This window comes from Hordeum vulgare, chromosome 6H (assembly GCF_904849725.1).
Source record: "Hordeum vulgare subsp. vulgare chromosome 6H, MorexV3_pseudomolecules_assembly, whole genome shotgun sequence".
NCBI classification, from domain to species: domain Eukaryota; kingdom Viridiplantae; phylum Streptophyta; class Magnoliopsida; order Poales; family Poaceae; genus Hordeum; species Hordeum vulgare.
Genome location: NC_058523.1, coordinates 16,891,802 through 16,914,176, shown reverse-complemented (window position 1 = coordinate 16,914,176; position 22,375 = coordinate 16,891,802). Strand labels below are relative to the sequence as shown.

The 22,375-nt window shown below is 44.6% G+C and overlaps 3 protein-coding genes across 3 annotated transcripts; 2 read left to right on the top strand and 1 right to left on the bottom strand.

The window, feature by feature from the left end:
- The first annotated feature begins 5,034 nt into the window (after nt 1-5,034).
- Nucleotides 5,035-7,995, top strand: LOC123404081 (F-box/FBD/LRR-repeat protein At3g26920-like). The gene is made up of 5 exons (XM_045098009.1): nt 5,035-5,340; nt 5,432-5,566; nt 6,305-7,126; nt 7,227-7,382; nt 7,481-7,995. The coding sequence occupies exons 2-5, from the start codon at nt 5,459-5,461 to the stop codon at nt 7,874-7,876; spliced, it is 1,482 nt and encodes a 493-aa protein (XP_044953944.1). The 5' UTR covers nt 5,035-5,340; nt 5,432-5,458; the 3' UTR covers nt 7,877-7,995.
- Nucleotides 7,996-11,128: 3,133 nt separating this feature from the next.
- Nucleotides 11,129-15,078, bottom strand: LOC123404079 (BTB/POZ domain-containing protein At4g08455). Its single transcript, XM_045098008.1, has 2 exons — nt 14,602-15,078; nt 11,129-11,830 (listed from the first exon to the last, which is right to left on the bottom strand). Exons 1-2 carry the CDS (start codon nt 14,890-14,892, stop codon nt 11,357-11,359), a joined length of 765 nt encoding a protein of 254 aa, XP_044953943.1. The 5' UTR covers nt 14,893-15,078; the 3' UTR covers nt 11,129-11,356.
- Nucleotides 15,079-17,171: 2,093 nt separating this feature from the next.
- On the top strand, nt 17,172-19,000 carry LOC123404078. The gene has a single exon (XM_045098007.1). The coding sequence runs from the start codon at nt 17,218-17,220 to the stop codon at nt 18,895-18,897; it is 1,680 nt and encodes a 559-aa protein (XP_044953942.1). The 5' UTR covers nt 17,172-17,217; the 3' UTR covers nt 18,898-19,000.
- Nucleotides 19,001-22,375: the final 3,375 nt, after the last annotated feature.

Here is a 22,375-nt window from a genome sequence, read left to right as displayed (position 1 = left end):
AGCATCTTGTTGTCATTTTCTCTCTACTTTGTTCTCTTGTCATTTTACTTACATTTGCAGTGCAATTTAGGGTAACATAATCATGTCGTTTTGGTAGATACTACTCAGAACCAGATGATCAAGCGGACAACTTATGTGGTGTTGATGCAAGTTCTACTTGTGGTGTCGATCACCTAAGAAATCTATATATACCCATGGGCGATGGATTACACGATACAGAACGCATGTTAAAGGCACCAACAACAAATAAATACATGCGGAATTAGGGACATGAAGTTTGTTAGTTTGTTCACAGGGATGCACATGCCGTTGGCAGTTGCATTATTGACGATAGCGAGTTCAAGATGATAGAGTGAATGGAAATAGCAGCGGCATGATGGCGGCGGCTGCAAGAACGGAGGAGGGCGGTAGCTGTCCGAGTCGGAGTCGGCGATGGCTTTGTTGCAGGCTTAAGAGCATCCTATTGAGCGCTTTAAGCGCGGCAGAAGCAAACCAGCGCCCGCTACAATGACTAGTGGGCCGGCCCACGAAAGGAAAAAAAAAGCAGCAAAAAAGGTGCATGTACAAGGATTCAAACTCGCGCCTTCCTAATGCAGGTATGGTGTGTACCAAACCATACCGCCTTCCCCATTGTTATAGCAACGGAAACTTTGTAAGAAACATTACAACCGTGCTATTTATTTATTACGCACTACGCACTAGCGCTTACATTTTTGAATTATATGGAAAAAATTGATCTCTTATTAAAACAGAAGTTCATCAATTGTGGCCAAAAGTTCGTGAATTTTTATAAGGTTTAGGAATCTGAAAAAAAAATTCATCAATTGTACAAAAAGTTCATGGAATTTGAAAAAAAGTTCGTTGAATTCGAAAAAAGTTCATCGATTTTGAATAAAAGTTCTACCAATTTGAAAAAAGGCCATCGAATTGCAAAAAAAGTTTCATAGATATATAAAAAGTTCATCGAATTTGAAATACATCAACTTCGAAAAAAGTTCATCAATTTAGAACAAAGGTCATAGAATTAGAAAAGAGGTTCACCCAATTAAAAAAATCATTGTATTAAAAAAAAGGTTCATCAATCTCAAAAAAAGTTCATCGACTTGGAAAAAAGTTCATCAACTTTGAAAAAAAAATATGGAATTTGAAAATAAAATTCCATCATATTTTTAATAAATCAATGAATTTGAAAAGGTACATCGGTTTTGCAAAAGTTCAAAAAAAGGTTCATAATTGTCCAGAATGTTGATCAAATTGAAAAACTTTCACCCATTCTCAGATTAGTTCATATAATTTAGGAAAAAGTTGATCCATTTTGAAAAGAAACTTTATGAATTTGAAAAGAAAACCAGTTATTTAAGAAAAAACTGTAATAATTTGAAAACTGCCGCGCATGAAAAAGGGATAAAGGAAAAAAGAAAACAAAAAGAAAATCTCGATTCACAGCGAACTTTAAAAAAAAATTCATGGCCAGAGTAAAGATATGAAGTTGGGTGCGACTCGGGATGTCACGAGTTCGAAGTGCCGTCGCTGCACCCTTTTTTGAAGTTCTGAAGAAAATTGGAAATCTGGGCCGGCCCAACTAGACGCACCTGCAGGCTGCTACAGCCGCCGATTATCTGGAAACAGAAGAAACCGAGGCATGTCTTATTTGGCGCAACAAGCGTCAGTTAACATGCATTTATGTTAACTTGCGCCTGTGGTGTTCGTGAATGGACCGATCCATCTAGGCGCTGTTTAATTTTTGTTTTCTAAAAATTGTATGAACTTATTTGAATATGGATGAAAGTTTTCGAAATTTCAGAGAATATTTTTTAAAGATTGATTAACTTTTTGAATATTGATGAATATTTTTTTAATTTTGATGAAAATCTTTTTGAAAACAGATGAACTTTTTAAAGATTTATGAACGTTTTTTCCAGTTCAATGAATTTTTTTAAAAAAATACATGAACTTATTTTGAAATTTTAATAAATTTTTACAATTTTATTGACCTTTTTATGTATTTATTGAACTTTTCTAAATTGGATCATCTTTTTTTCAAATTGATGAAGTTTTTTCAAAATTGATGAACTTTTTAAAATATATGTACTTTTTTTCAAATGTATGCACTCTTTTTTTATATCTGTAAAGCTTTTTTAATTTCATATTTTTAATTTGTTAATAGAAAATATCAAAAATAAACTGGACATCATTCAAATGAACCGGCCCATGCCAGCAGCGCTGCAGGCGCCAAAATATTAACGAGCACCTGCAGCGCTGCATAGGAGGTCCAGAAACCGGTGCCTGTAGTGCTAAATAGGAATTGCCAGCTCCGGAGGAAGGAAATGGATAGGCCACGGGGCTGGCCCATTAGGGGTAGTCGCTCGCCAGCGCTTGCGTGCCGCTGTAGTTCGCTGTGTTTTTTTCTCTTCTTTTCTCTTTGTTTTCTCAAATGGTTTTCTTCGGTTTTGTTATATGTTGATTTTTTCCTTGTGTCTCCAATTGTTTTCTATGGTTTATTGTTTCTTCATTATACTCCCTTCAATCCATATTACAACGTGTTAGATACATCCGTACATTGATCAAATCAAAGACAAGTAATTTTGGTTTTTTCCATTGTTTTCTTGTTCTTCTTTGCACTTTTTATTGGTTTTTATTTTTAACACATTTCTAATGTTTTTCATTATAATGCCCCTATTGAGTCTCTAGTTGACTAGCTCGTTGATCAAAGATGGTTAGTGTTTCATAGCCATGGACAAGTGTTGTCACTTGATAACGGGATCACATTATTAGGAGAATGATGTGATGGACAAGACCCAAACTATGAACGTAGCATATGATCGTGTTATTTTGTTGCTATTGTTTTCTGCGTGTCCAGTATACATTCCTATGACCATGAGATCATGTAACTCACTGACACCGGAGGAATGCTTTGTGTGTATCAAACGTCGCAACGTAACTGGGTGACTATAAAGGTGCACTACACGTATCTCCGAAGGTGTCCGTTGAGTTAGCATGGATCGAGACTGGGTTTTGTCACTCTGTATGACGAAGAGGTATCTCGGGGCCCACTCGGTAATACAACATCACAAACAAGCATTGCAAGCAATGTGACTAAAGAGTTACCCACGGGATCTTGTATTACAAAACGAGTAAAGAGACATGCCGGTAATGAGATTGAAATAGGTATTGGGATACCGACGATCGAATCTCGGGCAAGTAACATATCGAAGGACAAAGGGAATGATATACCGAATTATGTGAATCCTTGACATAGAGGTTCAACCAATGAGATCATCATAGAATATGTATGATCCAATATGGGCATCCAGGTCCTGCTATTGGATATTGACCGGAGCGTGTCTCACGTCATGTCTGCATAGTTCTTGAACCCGCAGGTTCTGAACGCTTAAGGTTCAGTGACGTTTTTGTATAGTTGAGTTATGAGTGCTGGTGGCCGAAGTTTTGTTCAGAGTCCCGGATGAGATCCTGGACATCACGAGGAGTTCTGGAATGATCCAGAAACGAAGATTAATATATAGAATTGTTGCATTTAGCTTCCGGTAAGATTTTGGGCATTACCGGTAAAGTACAAGGAGTGACGAATGGGTACCGGGGTTTTACCGGGAGGGGCCACCCACCCGGGAGAGAACCTAATGGGCCCAGGGGTGGCGCACCAGCCCTTAGTGGGCTGGTGAGGCCAGCCCAATAAGCTATTTCGGCCAAGACATAAAAAAAGAGGTGGGAAGGAAGGAAAGGACTCCTCCTCCAAACCAAATTGGAGGAGGACTCCTTCCTCCTGCTTCGGCCGAGCCCTCCTACTTGGAGTAGGAGGCAAGCCACCACCCCTTGGTTCCTCCTATATATACTAGAGATTTGAGGGTTTTGAGACACAACTTTTGCCATGTGCAACCCTTTCCTCTAGTTCGTAGTTCTTCCTCTAGATCGGATTTCTGCGGTGCTTAGGCGAAGCCCTGCAGGAATAGATCACCACCACCACCGTAGCGCCGTCATGCTGCCGGGGAACTCATCCAAATCGCCGTCTATCTTGCTGGATCAAGAAGACGGAGATCGTCATCGAACTGTACGTGTGCGGAACGCGGAGGTGCCGTCCGTTCGGTACTTGATCGGGACGGATCGTGGGACGGCGATTTGAATCGCGAAGACGTACCACTACACCAACCGCGTTTATTAACGCTTCCCGCTTAGCGATCTACAAGGGTATGTGGATCCGATCTCCCTCTCGTAGATGATCATCACCATGATAGGTCTTCGTGTGCGTAGAAATTTTTTGTTTCCCATGCAACGTTACCGAACATCCAACCCCTTCACAGGCAGCAAGGTGGACGACCGCGGACAGAGGGCGGACCGACGACAAGGAAGGAAGAATAGGGGATGTTCCACCGATGGGCAAAGCAAGGTGGACGACGGGCGTGGCGATGGCGATGACAAGGGGCCGAGGGCGGAGCGAGGAAAATGAAGGAAGAATGTGGTTGTGTCACCGACGAGTGGGCCAGGGACGGACAAGGGCACGCGTCGCGTCCGTCAACACAGTTTGACAGTAAATACGACCCAAAGTTGAATCGAAAATGAGTCAAAAGCGGATCAAAAACAAACATTTATCCGTTTGCTTTGGTGCGTTGGGCAGGGTGCGTGCCTTGTAGTTGCCCTTACATCTTGCGCCACGCCATCATGTGTGGCCTTTGAAGTCCCCAGGCTACATAAAATTTTCCATTTGATAATAAATAGGCAAAAATGCTACACATACGAATTTGTATGTGAATTACTTACGAAAGGGAGGTTTCCTTCCCAAACCTCCACTAATCCCCCCTGATTTTCAAGATGGAGCCCTGTCGTATCCAATCAACCAAGCCCACATCATCACCTTCCTAAGATTTGGTAGAAAGTCGTAAGTCTAGCAAAGCTCATAAATAGGCTGGGGTGTTTGACTCAAAAGAAAAGACTGGTAGTAAAAAAATGTCGCCCTCAAGAAAAAGAAAAAAAGTGTACACAGAAAGAAAAAGGCAAAGGAAAAAACATAGAGTCGCACTTGATAAGCTCCGCCCGCCCCTCAGCTCCGTCGCCGGCTGGAACTCAAGTACAAAACGGAGCCAGAAACAAGGATGGACAAGGAGAGCAGAGCAGATCTGCTGGAGAGGAGTTGGGATCAGATCAGATCAGATCAGGTCAGGCCAGAAACGGTGCCAGAAACAAGGATAGAAGTGGTCTCTCGGCCAGACCAGATCCGAGGGAGGGAGGTTTCTTCCTTCGTCGGCCACTCTCTCCAATCGAGCTCCTTCATTTTGAAGTTCTAGCAGGAGTAATTTTTTGGCGCGAGGAGGCAACGGCGAGATTCAGGTGGGCGACGGCATAGCTTTTGCTGCTTTCTTGCATCCATGTGTGGGCGGCTGCCATGACGACCCATCAATTTCTTTCTTTTTCTCCATAGCAATCGTAGGTTGAGGTCGGCTCATGCATGGCCTCAACAACGGGTAAAAGGAAGGGGTCGACCTGTGAACAAGGCGGCGATGGCGATTCTCAGTCCGGCAAAGCAACGCGGAGCTCCATCCCAGACCTTCCTGAGGTACCAACCCACTACTGTACTGATGCGTTGAATTCTGTCGATTGCAACAATAATTCTAGTAGTATGTATGTACCAGTATCATGGGATGGGGACTACTCCCATCATATCACTCCATCAGACTAATTCTCGATTGGGAACGACTACGCTAAGCATAATATATATACGATTTATAGTAAACAGAGGAAAGATCTTTCTGGTCACATCCTAATGTTTTTTCATCCTAACGTTGACACAAAAAGGACGGTTTTCTTTTACTGAATGAGCGAAAACTTCGACGTTTCGTACCAACTGTAACTCTTCTATCTGTGAATTAAGGCCGGTGACGTGTCCACACAATTCTCCAGAATTTTATGCACAAGCTGACAAGCCTGCTTCGATCACAACCCTCCCCAAATCATTGATTCTGCTAAAGTGGTATCTAAACCCGTAAAAGCATAACAAGATCCCGCACTTGTGCTCTAGAGATGTTACAGGATTTATTTATTTTCCTTCTGTGCAATTTGTGCTACCTAAATCCAGAATAAATTATGATTTATGAATTGAACTCTGTTTTTTTCTTGTACCTTTTTCTTTGCCTTTATGGTCTTGATGATCAAAACCCATACCTGTGCAACCGTGTGGAGGGCTACCTGTGGTACGATGTTACCCTGTGTGGTTATGTTGTTTTTGTTTCTCCAATTGAGCTAATGTGCCTCACAATCTCAACCTTCTTCTTCTATCCAATGCTTGTGTGTGCAGGACATATTGTTGCGTATACATTCCATGCTGCCAATGCGTGAAGCTGCTCGTGTTGCTTGCGTATCTCGCGCCTTTTTCCATTCCTGGAGATGCCATCCCAGTCTCATCTTCACCAAGGATACAATTGGCCTGAAAAAAAGCGCGTGTGGAGAGAATTTTGACCACAAGATTGACCGCATCCTCAGGAACCACTCTGGCTGCTTGAAAACATTCAACCTTGACTACAATGGCACGCGCGGGTTCGACGGCACAAGTTATTTCGACCGTTGGCTTCAGATTGCTCTCAAACCAGGGATTGAAGAGCTCGCCCTCGTGCTGTCTGAAACAAAGGGAAAATACAACTTCCCATGCTCGCTGTTATCCGATGGGGTTCGAAACTCACTGCGGTACCTTAGACTCCGATTCTGCGCCCTCCATCCCACAGTTGAACTTGGCCCCTTGAGAAGCCTGAGAAGCCTGTATCTGTGGCGTGTGAGCATTACATGGAATGAGTTGGAGTGCCTTCTTCTCAACTCCCTTTCTTTGGAGCTGTTGGACCTTATTAGTTGCTCTGAGATTGAATGCCTGAAGCTACCTTGTGCCCTGCAACGGCTCAGCGCGCTGAGTGTTTTTGCATGCGACAGGCTGAAAGTGATAGAGAGCAAAGCTCCAAATCTCTCTAGTTTTTGCCTTTACGGAAACTGGCTAGACTTCTCACTTGTGGAAACATTGCCGATAAAGGAACTAGATTTGGAACAGGCAAACCTTATCCGTGATGCCCGTGCCAAGCTGCCATCCCTTATGCCAAATATTGAAACTCTTGCCATACAATCATCGAGTGAGGTATATATTCTCTACAATGTAGGGTATTGTAGGCCAGCAGTATGTATGGTTACATTAGTCATACCTGGTGTATCTGATACATGACGTCTTTCTTGTGCAGGTGGTTGACGCACCAATGCTGCCTACCAAATTCCTCCACCTTAAGCACCTGACTATCACTGTGAGATCAGGAGCAATTGTTTCCCGCGCATATGACTACTTTTCTCTGCTTTCTTTCCTTGATGCTTCTCCTTCCTTGGAGACTTTGATATTAGATGTATGTCAGTGGTGTCGTTCATTTATTTCATCGTTCAAAACCATCCGATCAGTCAGGGTCCGTTAACTGAACCATACTATCCTTTTTTTTATCGTCAGGTGAGTCAGCGACGTATGGTGCATGAATCGATTTTTGCAGATTCACAACTGAGGCACATGCCTGAACACCGCCATGGCCACCTCAAGCACGTAAAGATCAGTGGTTTCAACTCTGCGAAGTGTGTGGTTGAACTAACATGTTATATTCTCAAGAACATGGTGTCACTTGAGTGTCTTACATTGGACATCATTTTCGGGAGTAGGTGTGATGATCAAGGTGATGACAGTTGGTGTACTCCCATGACGGATGGTTTTCTCATGGAAATTCCTAGGGCACTCTTGGCTATCAAAACATACATTGCGAATAAAGTTCCATCTAAAGTTAAGTTAACGGTTCTGGAGCCTTGCAGCAAATGCCATGCTAAAGGACTAGAGCGGGTATTATCGCAGTCGTGATACGGTGTCATTTCCATTTAGTTCTAAATGAGACAAGCTTTGTTTCTTGAACCATTTATGTGTGACCCTACTGTACAAAAAGTTTTAAATTCAAAATCTTGGATGGACCATTCATATCATTTTCCTGGTGTGGCATGTTGATATGCTTGCAGGGATTAGCTGAGCAATGTTGAAATCTTCTGTTGCAAGATGTGTTGTGATTTTTTTTGTCAAACTATATTGTTACCGGCAGCAGAATCTGATGCTTAATGGTACAACCAATTGCCAAGGGAGGCACAAGCTGCGGCAAGCTGCCAAGGAATACTACTGTTCACCAAAGAATATAGTACTCACTCCGTCTGGAAATACTTGTCCTAGAAATGAATGAATCTAGACTTACTTTAGTTATAGATACATCCTTTATATGCATTTTTAGGACAAGTATTTCTGGACGGAGGAGTACTATTTTAAAAACTAAAGGAAAAAAATAAGCCAATCTTTCATGCTTGAACATAATTCGAGACGGTTCAAAAGAGCATAAAATTTATTTGAAGAAAATGGTAAGAGGATAAAGTTATTTTCATGGATTACTGTGACATGCTTCGAAAAGAGTATATAAATAAGGTAAGAGAAAGGTGTAACTGCACCCAGGTGCCTAGGCACCTCTATAAACAGTGAAAAATAAATAAATAAATAACATGTTTAAAAAAATCTAAAACTTTGTAACATATAAAATGGTCAAACTTTGTAGGTTCTTATAAGTTTTCATGCCAAAATATCATGTAGAGAAAGGTGTACAAACAAGTTTCAGATTTCAGTGCTAAAAGTGCTTAAAATTTGAAGTACTAAAATGTTTTTCCTGTGTAGAGCTCCTCAAATATTTTTTTGGCTTGAAAACTTGCGAGCACCTAAAAAGTCTGGTCATCTTTGATCTTGCAAAGTTTCAGATTTTTTTCAATTTTTTTTGTGTTACTGTTCATAGAGGGTGCCTAGACATCCGGGTGCTGAAAATCCATTCTCATAAGATAATTTTGGGTCCCATCGCATGGGTGTGGTCCTCACGCATTCTCAAGGACGATGGGGGCTTGTGGTTCCAGCTTATTAAAGCAAAGTACTTGCAAGGCACTTGTGACCGTAGGAAGGGGTCCCAATTATTAAAGTCTATTTCCCCATAATTTCTTTTATTAAAGTCTATTCTGTTGATCAAAATCAAACATGAGATTCGACTTGGGTTCTCCATCTCCATAGGCAATGGAGATGGGACCCTCTTCTGGCTAGATCCATGGCTGGGAAGATCACTTTGTGTTGAGTTTCCGGATTTGTTTGCTATTTTCTCAGACCCAATGTTTTTTGTTGCCACGGCAGCTCGCAATGGGAATTGGAACGTCTTGTTCCAGAAAGCATTTGGGCCAGGGGAAACCATAGCTGGACCGCGCTTCGGCGGCCCTCCTACCGATACTTCCGGACTATCTTGATGTCATATCTTCGCACTTGGCCAAGTTGGGGATCTTCTCTGCCAACACGCATATCGTCCACTATGTCGTGCATCGACTTATACGTGAACCACGCCTGTGTGGAAAGCGTCTCTTCCATTGAAGATTAATATTTTCGTATGGCAGCTTCTACGCGATCGCCTCCCATTGGGAATGGAGGTGCTCAAGCGGCATGGGCCTCGTGATGGGCTTTTCCCTCTTTGTGGCGCCCTCGAATCTGCAACCCACATCTTCTTTGTTTGTCCGCTACACGTTTCCTTTGGATCTTTGTCTGTGAGAGGCTCTCGGGCCTGCGTAGGAGGCCCTAAACCTGCCAGAGTTTCTAGAAATTCACACCAACTATACCAGTAGGAGAAGACATTTCTTTTAATTAGTCTTTGTGATGATGACCTGGACCCTTTGGATGACGTGTAACAAGACAAGCGGGTTTTCTTGCGACAGGTCACTGACTTTTTCTCTAGTTTTGAATGCCTGGCCTTTTTGCAGTATTGGCATCCATCTCTATGGAGCGGGACCGCACTGTTTAGGCGGCATGATGGGTGCTCTGATTGCGGTAGGACCCCACCTTGCACCGCCTTCTAGCCATTGATTTGCCAGCCTCTTCGTGGCATTTTTCTATTTTTGTTAGGGCATGTTTGTATTGGTACCTTAGCAGACCTTTGTTTATTTTTTCCGGTAGCTGAACTTGTTGCATGGACTTGGTGGTTTGCTTTATCTATCAAGCGAGGTGAAAGCTTATTTTAAGAAGAGAAATTTTAATGCTAGTGAAAGATATATCATCTATTTTGGAATGATATGAAAGTACAGAACGACGACTACAACCAACACTGCAGGGGCAGGGTTGTATTACTGCAGCACAGTTGGTGCTATCGATGCACCCGGTTCAAAAAAGTTCCTATTTATGAATGTTAAAAAATTACAAAAAAATATGTCCCAGTGACTTGGGCATTTTTACGTTGAACGGGTTCCTTCACTCATCCTTATCTTAGTGGCACAATGGTGTGGTTCGGAATGAAAGGATTTGACGGCTGACGACCACTTCTCATGTACATTTTGTTAGTGTACATAAGCTTTTCTTTTGTAGGTGTTTATTCGCATGTGTTGCACCTTTGCTTTTGCATGAAGACGACAAGAGGAGCACCACCAGGCTAGGGACCACCAGGAGGAGTGCCGTCGTGGTTGAAGACGATGAGAAGACAAAAAAAAGTGTAGATAGAAGTTTGCATATGTTTGTCAAAATATGGCAGCCGGAGGTTGGCGGGGCCGCAGGGTGTCGATTGGGTGCGAGGTGGTCGTTGAAGATTTCTCGTAGAGGAGGGGCTCTGATGGGAAAATTTCGGTGAATTCCCGCAAAACATGAGATATAGCAGTCAGCAAAGTGCCCGAGGGCTGGTCAAAAGAGATCCCATCCTTGTACAAGAGTACAAACTGAAGGATAGAGGCTCTCACCAACTTTACTCAACTCAGATTGGGTAGCTAAAAGGACCTCGTCTTATGAACACTCATCTTATGAACATGAGCCGGGCTCGAAACATTTTCACAATGGACTTCATAATCTTCTTACTGGTTGACAACTTGGTCATAGCAACATCTTTCAAAGCTTCCAATTCACCTTCGCTCACAGACACATCCATGTTCTCCATCTTTGTTGATCACCATGGTGTGCACATTCGTTTGTAGGCATGTGCAATTTGAAAGCACCTCACTGAGATGGTTTGCCAGAGCATCACACCAAGTAATAATTATATAAAAATGCTGGTATGTATAGGGCAAAAGAACAAACACAAAATATTGGAAATAATTATTTCAGTCAACTTAGATCCATTATAAACTCAAGGTAACAATCCATAGCTGAATCAAGATATATCTCACCAAACCCGCATTTTGCGCATACTGGCTAGGATGTCATGCTGTTATATTTGGTATAGCTGGGACTTACCAGAAGTGTCATATGCAAACGATTGGTCAGAATGTAATGGTTGTCATAGCTATATTTTACCCTCAGCCATTACTTTCTACAGCAGCAATCTGAATCCCTCTCGGTGGCAGTATTGTCCTGTCGGCTGACATAGGTCTCGTAGATCTCCACGAGGATCCTCGGGTCCCTCTCGACCAGCTCCTTGTACTCTTCCCGCTCCGCCAGCGTGGGCATGCTTTCCATGAGCGCCGACATGGAGGCCTCGAGCAGCTGCTTCGCGCCGTGCCGGTGCGCAAACGCGTAATGGATGATGGCGTTGTCGTTGTTCACCTTGGATGTGATGAACTTCTCGCAGTAGGTCTTTAGGTGTTTCACCTCGTACTTCTCGGCCAACACCAGGAGATCGCAGGCCATTTGCTCGTCCAGGAGAGCCTCGCCCGTGTACATGTAGTGGACAAAAGCACGGAGGACATCATAGGACACGTCGTACATCTTGATGACGCCGCTCCGGCTCTCTTCCATCTCACTGTCAAGCATTGCTCTGAAAACAGGAGACCTGCTGGCCTGTTCAAAAGAGAAACTCGGTTTAACAAAGAGATACATTCATACAGTGGCAAACCAGCATAAGCAAATCAGTAATAATTCACAAATGTGAAATGTGTCGAGTAATAACTAGTTAATGTGGACTTAAGGTGGCAGGGAAATACGAAAACCGTGACAATCTTCAGAATACACTACAAATAAATCGGAGTTAAAGCAATTTGCTGCTTGGTAAAATCAGATAGCTATGCATCTGACTAGCACTAAAGTTAAGTACTGTACTGGAAAACATCGTAGACTGACAAAGGATTCTGCTGAACAAAAAGCCAACAACAAATAAATTTAAACATGCCACGTGGATTTAGTCTAAAATCATTTATACTAAGAGCAAAGTTGAAACTTTGAATAATTGTGCAACTATGGCTGCTCATTCAGGTGTTTCGGGTTTTAGACCGAAGTAATTTCGGTTGAAAGTTGAAACTCGCAAAAAAATGAAATGACGTAGCCAAAACGGTTGACAAATTGACAAAGGAGATACCATGGAGAACCTTACAGCGCAAGACAAAATATCCTACTATGACTGAATAGTGCACGTCTCAAACTCACAATTTCACCTGGTGGTACAAATATGTATTTTGTCTTCATATAATTATTATTTGTTATACAAATAGTTTTGTTAAAATATCCTACGAGGACAAGGATGCTATACAGACAGTTGGGCAGAAGCTGCCCAGACACCTGATTTGCCTCTCGTCCTATACAAGGCTAGATGAGGCGACAATTTAAGAGATGGTGCTCACCAAGTGCATGGGGCCGCCGGAAGCAGCACCGAGCAATAGAAGGGTGAGCAGGGAGAGACGTAGTGTTGTGAACTTCAGATCCACAAATGGGATTATTACCGTGCTGAAGATAGTCAGACAGTGTGGCCACAAGGGATTTGGTACACATAGGTTCAGATGAGAGAATAACTAGGAGAGATTAGATTGATTCTTCTTGCTAGATTAAACTGAGACAATGCATCCTTTTCTTTTAACAAATACTGCATCCCTTTCTACTGAATAATGCAACCTTACATACTGGATGTTTTGCCTCTGGACCTATCCTGATACAATCAGACCCCACCACATAGACCATTCTACATGAACTCTTCTCCAAAACCAACTCAACAGCTATCCTACCACATCTGCTAGCTGCCTCCCTCGGTTCACAACACACAGAGATAAGTTAGATATGTGTTACTCTTATTGTATCCTCGCATTTCAAATATTTCTCTGCTTCCATAAAGCAAACCATATCATGCAAATCAGTGATCATCCAGCATAAGGAAATTGCAATTAAGTGAATGAAAATAAGCACAAGTCAGGAAGCCGCTCTAACTATTATCCCATTTTCAAGTTTGCAAAGTCGTTCCTGTCATTTTGTCTATGCATGCAGAACTGTACATGTGCAGTAAAGTCAGAATGCACTATCCTGCAGTGCAAGAAAATATGCTGCCTCTACGCACACAAATTCATATAATCACGACACCGTTCACGTGCCCACCACACACACCAGGCAGATAGCCATTCGTGTGTTAATTTTGCCACCATGGCCACCAGGAAAATAAGTCCTAAAGACGGTGTGGTCTGTGGCAGAACCACGTTAGGGGCTTGGGGCCGACCTGGGCTGTGGCTTACCCAGCCTAGCAAAAACCAGTGGAGGGTGAGAGCAAAACTGGGCCTTCAGGACAAACACTGTGTGTTAATCTGGCCTGCCCAGCATCTTTCTTGGAGCCCCGCTGCTGCCGTGTAGTGACTTATTCCAGATGCAGGCTTACCATTAGCCTGGAACTTCCTCACATGCACCGAATGCAAAAGATAGAAACGTCATGTCAAGTTCAAACTAGAATACGGTGTGTTCTTTGGACATTGAAGCGGTTTCTTAGCTTACTCATTCCTAATATGCCGTATCATTGCTGATGTTTGAGAGGCTTTATATGAGCAACAACACGCCCGAAAAGCCAGAGTACTATATCACACACACACACACACACACACACACACACACACACACACACCCCTATCTCTATTTGTTGCTTTTCACCCACACTAATCAAGAGGTGAGGACTGCGTCCGGCTGCGCTGACCTCTGGGCGGGTGAGTTGTGTTTACAGAATCGACGACTGATCTGTTCTTCACAGCAGGAGCTAAACAGGGCTTATGGGGGCACTGAAATCAATGATTCTTCAATACCTGTATGGTCACACTACTTGCTATTGTCAGGATAAACGTTCCTATTTTCACCCTACTATTCCGAAACTAAAAAAATGCCCCGTAAATGTTGATGAGCACAAGAAAAATGTTGCAGGCTCAGTTTTACTTCAAGCCGCCAGCAACGTATATCCTTAAACCATTTTCATTAGTCAAATACAGTGAACTACAGAGCAACCCCTGGTGACTGATGTCACATTGGAGAAGCTGGCCATCCGCTCTTCATGTGTCATCTTCGCTAATTAGAAAAATATGTTTCAATTCTAATGATACTTCACATAAAACGTGTCAGCATTCTATCCAGATATGTTCAGAGAAGATGGTGCTCACTGCTGAAAAAACACATGGAAAAAAGAAACTTCACATACTATTAGAACACTGACTAGTGGAATTTTGGGCGTCTTGACAGCAGCAGTGCAGACTAACGACACCCAAATTCTCAATCAAATCTTGCAGCGGGCAGGTAAACTAGTCCAAGGCTGAACTGAACTGAATCGAATCAAGAAAGCATGTAAAATGGAGGAAAGATGGGGGGAAATGACTCACGAGGATGACGCGGTGGGCGGGGACGGCGGGGGTGTCGAGGCGGACCCCGTCGGCGTCGGCGGAGGGCGAAGGCGACGAGGCGGGGATGGCGTGGAGGAGGAGGTCGGAGTGGCCGACGGCGGAGGAGGCGTCGAGCGTGGGGGAGGGGAGGCGCAGGAAGAGGAGGCGGGAGCGGAGGTCGTCGATCTCGCGCTTGAGCTCCTCCTCCGTCTCGCTGGCCTCCTCGTAGCACTCCTTGCAGGTCCCGGCGTCCTCCTCGTCGTACACGTTCTTGCACGACTGGCAGTACATCTCCTCCTCCAGCCTGCGGCGGCCGGCCAGCGCCGACGACGAGCACCTCGGAGGTGCTCCCTGCCCGCTTGCTCCGGGGGGGGGCTTCTGGTTTGGCTGCTCGGGCGGGCGGGCGGACGGAAGGTGGTGGACTCGATTGTCGCCGCCGCCGCCGCCGCCGCCGCAGATGGTGGCGAATCCTAGGACCTCTATGTTTTTTTTTCTCTCTTTTGATGATTGATATAAAGAACCGATGAATCCGAGGGTGGCTTGGGCTTGCAGAAGTTGAGATGGGCTGGTTGACGGGCCTCAGTTTCGTTGAATGGTCGTGTATACATTTTTGACGATCCTTCTAAAAAAACAGAGTACTTCTCATCAAATAAAAAAAATGTTGCCTAAGGAAATCAAATAATAAAAAATCAATCATCTAAAAATGAGAAATAAAACAGAGAGCGGTATCACTAATAACAATGTACCCTTCGACAGTGTCCCCTCTCACTAGGGTTTTTCGTCCTCTCGCTGACGGCGTTGAGATCTACTTCCTCCTTCTCCGACATCCCCTCGAGCGGTTTTGTTCAAGCTGATCGGCAGGTGGTCTTGGCATCATCGTCTGGCCTTGGCAAAACTGGTGGGGGGAGTAGGGTCAGGAAGTCTGTCTTTGGGAGTCTCAACATCAAGACTAGGGTTTGAAGTTTGATCTGCATATGGAAAACATCGACTAGGCCTATTCATGGGGTACAACACGCAAAATGATCCGAGTTGGTGTAAATAAGGAAGATTTAGACAACTTGGTATTTGAACAGGAACAAGCACCGCCCCGCCATCAACAAGAGACCCCTTGGTTGTTGATTGTAAGGGTTCATGTGGATCAGGATCTTAACAGCTTCTAGTTCTTTGAAAACATGCATGTTGCACGACATCTGGCAAAAGGTTGCCCATGATCCCTTGCCTTGTTTCTTTTGGGTATCGAGTGTTGTGCAACATTTTTGCATGATAATACATGTCTCATTTATATCATAAGAAATAAGGATCATATTACAGTCCATGTAAACACCGATCCGACAAGACAACAAAACACTAACTTTTACACAAATGAACACCAATCAAGAAAAAAAATTATAATCAGGGCCGAAGAGTCCCTTGGGGTTGAGACCATCCCCCGTTACTCGCCTTCGACATCATCACAACAATCATGAAAGCAAAAAAATGACGATCCACTTCTTCACCGAGCTCATCGCGGATATGCACCTTTACAAACCTTCAAGGTGGCTCACCATAAGCAAATCCATTGTTGTTAAACGAATCACACAAGAAAAACACCGCCCGACACGGCATTAAACTTCGGATCTGACACCATGCACAACTAAGGCATCGATGGAGGAAACCAAACCCACCAGCCACGAACCACAAACACAACACATGATCCACCATCTTTCAGCTGCCGTCGATGCAAACCACAATTTGCATCAATTCCTGGACTACCTTCCAAGCTCCGCTTTGACGCTGGAGCAAACGTCGTTTCAACAACAGAGCTCGAGGACACAAGTCTACCACCAGGATATCGTCGCCGCCACACCATTCTTTCTTGGATAGACTGATTTCCACAGTCAACCCTAACCATAGGACCGATTGCCTCGTTGGGAAAGGATTTGAAGCTTCTTTATTCAACGTCATCATCGTTGCCGCCAAAGCCAAGATGACAGATGTCTGGAAAACCTAAAGCTGCACGATCCACACGTGATCCGCAACCTCACTCACCACCGTCGATCGAAGACGCGAATCGAGGGAAGCCGTCGCAGGAAGACGATGGAAGGACTCTCCTCACAGCGACTAAGGTTTCTAGTCACCCAAAAAAAGACTCGATGGTGTGCAGTCATGAAAAATACATAGAGCACTCGGGTGCCACAACCTCTTTATTAAAAATAATAATTTAGTAACTAAAAAAAGTCAAAAAATCATGGAGCTTTTTATAGAATCAAATGTGCACGAATATTTTGTGCAACATAAAGAGCATCTATGCAAGGAAGACACTCCAACTTAGACAGCTCCGGCGACAACCCATTTAGAAACGAAATCTACACTTTCGCATCCGTCTCTACAGCCAACAACAATAACACCAGGGACGGCAACAGTACTGCTTTCATGCAGTTAACAACAAACAATGACGGACAACAAACAGATTATATATTTTTCTTTTTGCCCGGTGCAACAGACGGACATTTGTACTAATAGAATCAAATGTGACAAAGTATTGCAACCGTATTAAAAAAAATCGCCTCGGGCTCCCGTTGGCCTCAGGAATCGTCACCCAACCTTATCTCCCAGCTCGCGCCACCGCCGCCCGCCATGCCGCTCCTCCCGCCGGCGGCGCCGCCGTTGCCGCTCTCCTCCCACCGCCTCAGCCTCGCCTTCCTCTCACCCCCCTCGCCCGGCCGCCCCCTCCGCCGCGGGGACCTCGTCATCCGCATGGGCGGCGGCCCCCGCACCTTCCCGGGCGGCGTCTCCAAGTGGCAGTGGAAGCGCATGCAGGCCCGGAAGGCGAAGCAGCTCCTCAAGGCCCGCCTCGCGCGCGAGCGCCAGCTCTACGAGATGCGCAAGCGCGCCGAGCTCCGCGACGCCGTCGTCCACCTCGAGCGGCCCTGGGACCCCGACTCGGCCCCCGTCTCCGCCGCCGCGCTGGCGCCCACCCTCCTCTCCGTCGCCGCCGACGACCAGCTTAAGGGGCTCGCCGACCGCTTCCACCGCCCCGGCGGCGTCGACCTCTGGAACGACCGCGACGGGCCCCGGGTCTTCGCGTCCCCGGACACGGGCTTGGCCTCCGCGCGCTTCTTCCCCAGGAACGCCGTCCACAGCGTCCAGCCCTACGCCCGCCTCGGCGCCGGGGCCGGAGCCGAGGGCGCGCAGGGTGTTCGGCGGAATGAGGCTGTGGAGGATGAGTATGGTTACAGCGAGCCTGCCGTCCAGCTGATGGAGAGGGATGGGATGTGGGAGCCGGTGATTGCTTTGGAAGCTGGAGATGGAAACAATTCGAGCCACAGGAGTTGGATTCATGATGATGATGCTAATTCTGATTCAGACGACGACGAAGAGGATGCTGGTTTTGGTCACCAACGACGAGCTGTGGTGAGGCGAGATGGAAGGAGGGATGGCGAAACAGTAAGCGCTATGCGTGTTGGGAGTGAGAGGGGCAGGCATCGGAGTGGTCATGGTCCCTTTTCAGATTCAGAAGGCGCAAGTAAAGGTCATCTTGATCAAAGATGGTCAGACAGAAACGGTGGGAGTCGAAGGAAGCCTCCCGCCGCAAGATGGAAGCCTTGGAATGCCCAGGGCAGGAATGCCATTGAGAAGGACCGAATAGGTGGTGGTTCTTTGTCCGAGTCGGAGGTGAGCCGTCGTGGTTCTGAGCCAAAATCAAGAGCAGGGAATAGAGAGGACGCAGTCGACACCGTGGTGAAGTGGAAGCTCTCGTACGATAGCCATGGCAATGTGGTAAGGAAGGTTCGCGTTGGTGGTGAATTTGATTCAAATTCAGACAGTGGAAGGGATGACAAAGTGGAACCCAAATGGAGAGCCCAGAATAGGTTTAGTCCAAGTGAGAACAGAGGAGGTGGAGCAGGTCTGAAATATAGGCCTAATGCCAACAGTGGCGAGAGGCCAGGAAGATACACCAAGGGTCATAATGGTGATGAAAGGGGCCAATTTGGTAACGGCTTTCCCTCAGACTTGGAGGAGCCGACATGGAACCCCAGAAAAAAGAAGGAAGCTAGGAACAGCAATGGCAGCAGAGATTACAACAGTGATATGAAAAGTAAGTTCAGGAGTGGTGGAAGTGGGGCTGCGAGGCGGCTAGACAGTACTCGTCCTGTGATGAACGCCAACAGAGAAGATGGAGGAGGGCGGCGGCCGAGGGGAGATGGATACTCGCTGCGACCAACATCCGAATTGCACCGCTCGGTTGACCGGAATGGGGGACGGCAGTTCAGAGGAGACGGATACTCGCTCCGACCAACATCAGAACTTAGATAAAATGTACTGTTTGTTAAGAGTGAAGCTAATGTAGTCTGTGTGTGTGCTAACTACTGTATGACCAAACATTGAAATATAACGTACTTGTATGGAGGATTTGCTTTGTTCAGCTCGTGTGATATTTGCTATTCTCGGTGAGTGAGTGCCTATCAAGGAAAGCCAGGAACCTGCCATACTGCATCTCTAGTTTTTCTGCCAAATGGTAAGTTAACTTCTATGCACCACTGAATTTCTTCCGCATCTACACATCATATGTTCTTCTCTACTAATTTTCTGTCTATCATGTTCTTCTTGCTGCAGATTCGGATTCAACCGGAACATCCGAAGCAGCTCACTGCTATATTCAGAAACCTGATGAATGTGTATCTTTCTGATATCTTTCCTGAGTGTGATCTGATCTGGATCCTGTTTATCCTTGAAGCTGCACCATCCCTGCAGAATTTTGGAGTATGGCATGTTGCTTTCTCCTTCTTTAATTTATTCAGAGGCTGTGACTCATTCTAGTATGTCATGTTTCCAAAATGTTCGGCATCAACAACATACCATACCACGTCTCCAGTTTTTCTGCCAAATTGTAAGTTAACTTCTACGCACCACATGAATTTCTTCTGCATCTACACATCATATGTTCTTCCCTACTAATTTTATCTGTCTATCGTGTTTTTCTTCTTGCTGCAGATTTGGATTCAGCCGGAACATCTGAAGCAGCTCACTGCTATATTCAGAAACTTGCTGAATGTGTATCTTTCCTGTGTGATCTGATCTGGACCCTGTTTACCCGTGAAACTGCACTATCCCTGCTGAATTTTGGATTATGGCTTGTTACCTTCGCTTCTTTTAATTTGTTGAGAATTTCAGAGGCTGTGACTTATTCTAGTATGTCGTATTTCCAAAATATTCGACATCAACAACATACCAGGAAGTTGATCTGATTTTTAATCACTCACCAAACTCTAATCTATCGCAGTTATTAGAAGTAGTGCTGTAATTTCATATGAATCCTATAAGAATATTCGCGTGTTGTATTTTACCTAATGTTTAGTTCATTGCTAATTCCTCCAAACACTCCCTACAGGGTCCTAAACTTATACTCTCTCCGTCCCAGAATTCTTGTCTTAGATTTGTCTACATATAAGTGTATCTAGTCACGTTTTGGTATTTAGATACATCAACTTTTAGACAAACCTAAGACAAAATTTTTGGGACGGAGGGAGTAATATGATTGAAATTGTTGTTACATTGCCCTGCATGGATTTGGTGGCAAGACTAACTAAAAAGCGGTATTTATTTTCTATGTCCTTGCATGAAGTTATCTCGATCTCAACATTCATGTCTCAGAATGCCCGAGGGTAGTGCCGAGAAGACCAACATGGTGCGGGAGCCATCCAAGGATTTTAAGAACCTGAACTTGAAGTTGCTCCAGATGTCCGGGTTCGAGGAGGAAGACAATGTGACAACCTATATAAGGCTTGTCATGGAACGAGCTGTGGGGTTAAAGAAAATCGAGCTGCAAGGTTACCGCCCATTCTGGGCCTGCAATGCCACCGACGCTGATAGAAAATCCCAGGTGGATGAAGCTAGCAGGCGTCGGATTAAGGAGCTGCTCGCGAATGGATCCTCCTCATCTGTGGAGATAGTAATCTGTTGACAGGTATGGTCAAGGAATGTAAGTTTCAGAACGCTCGCAGCTGCTAGATTAATGACTTTGCACAGTCAATCGTAATTTCAGTTTCTAGTTATTGATAGCCCCAGAGTACTCAATTGCTATGGACCTCATACTGTAGCTAGATTATGTGTGTACTGCAATTTGGGATCATGGTTTTCTCTTTCAATTTACGGAGTAATGGCTCTCTCTTTTCAGAATGCATCTTCAGAAGCCTTGCATAGGCTTCCTGAATTTGTTACTCAATATCAACATCTGACTGAAGCAACGAAGTGATGATGGTGTAGTGTCGAGAAAATATCGGCCCACCTTTTTCCCCATCTTGTACTGTCAAATTCCCTACTGTTTCAATTTCTTGAGGCGTTCTCTGTTCATAATGTCACTTGACATATATGTATGTGCTTGGCCTTCAAAGTTGTTTACTTGTAATATCAGCCAAAGGGTGCAAATTAGTTGAGTTCTGCTCCTTTATGTCTGACTGGAAGCCTATCGCGTGGCTCATGAAAAATGGCCGGCGGTAAAAGTTGGTAGTCTCTGACAGTAATCTACAATTTGGTCCCAAATTTGGCATTGCCAATTGGTTGGCTACCACCAATCACTATCTTTTTAGTTTTTTTTGCCATTTTTTGTTTTCTTTTTAAATGTAGGCGGGAAAGAAAGGGTGAAAAAAATATGTGGTGGAAAGAATAGGATCATACTCCCTCTTTTCAACTAATATAAGAGCGTTTAGATCACTATTTTAATGATCTAAACTCTCTTGGAGTAATATTTTAGGCACTCGGCAAAGAGCTTATGCATTTAATCCCCATAAAGATAAATTGATTTATACATTTAACAGAAGAAATACACACATGTATGCCAGATTGACTGGTAGGGGACACTTGGCAAACGATGACTCACCCAACTGCAAATGGATGGGACACGTGGCACATGCATTCCTGAGTACCACCTCTTTTGCGAGTGTCCTATCTCCTTATTGCCGAGTGTCTTGGCTTGGTTAAGTGTATTCTGAACGACGCTCAGCAAAGGGCGGGCTTTCCGGAGTTCTCCTGTTCACCGAATGTTTTCTGGGCGGCACTCGGCAAATGCTCTGGTTCCTGAGTGCCCGTGAAAAAACATTTCGAAACCTTTGGCATGCAATGATTTTCCCATAGTGGATGCTACATTGTAAGGGAACAACTATGGTACACATATAATTTGCCATGCCGTCGATAAAGAATTTGCCATACAAGTGCGATTTTGATGGGGTAGTGAGGGATAAGATGGGGCTTGCAGGCACAGGTCGTGCCGTCCAAAATCACGTTGTGGGAGCAAAGATTCTGTGTCATTCACTCAAGGAACGGATGGAGAGAACGGTGCTTCCATCAGCATTGGCACGTTCAAATTTGCACACAGGATCGAACGCATCATAACCGTAATATACGACTGACGAACCCCCGGAACGGTCACGTCGTGTGTATCCCCCAAACCCCGCCCCGCAGAATGGGGCCCCACAACTTACGCTAGCATGACCCAAAAAACCCATCGGACCCCGTAAGCATTAAACAGTTGTTTCTTCTCAAGCTCCCAAAAGCCTACAAAGCCCACTAATAAACAGGAAAACGATCACCCCAAATGTATGAAAATTGCCATATTATATCTACAGTTAAGAAACCAACGAAACAATGCCACAGTCCACAAAAGAAAAAGAAATTAAATATTATTGGCTACATATTTGCATAATAATAATAAAAAGGACATATTGAACTTGCTATGGTATGATAAAAAAGAACAAAACAAGGTATTTTAAGTTGCCATGGATGCATAATTTAAGTT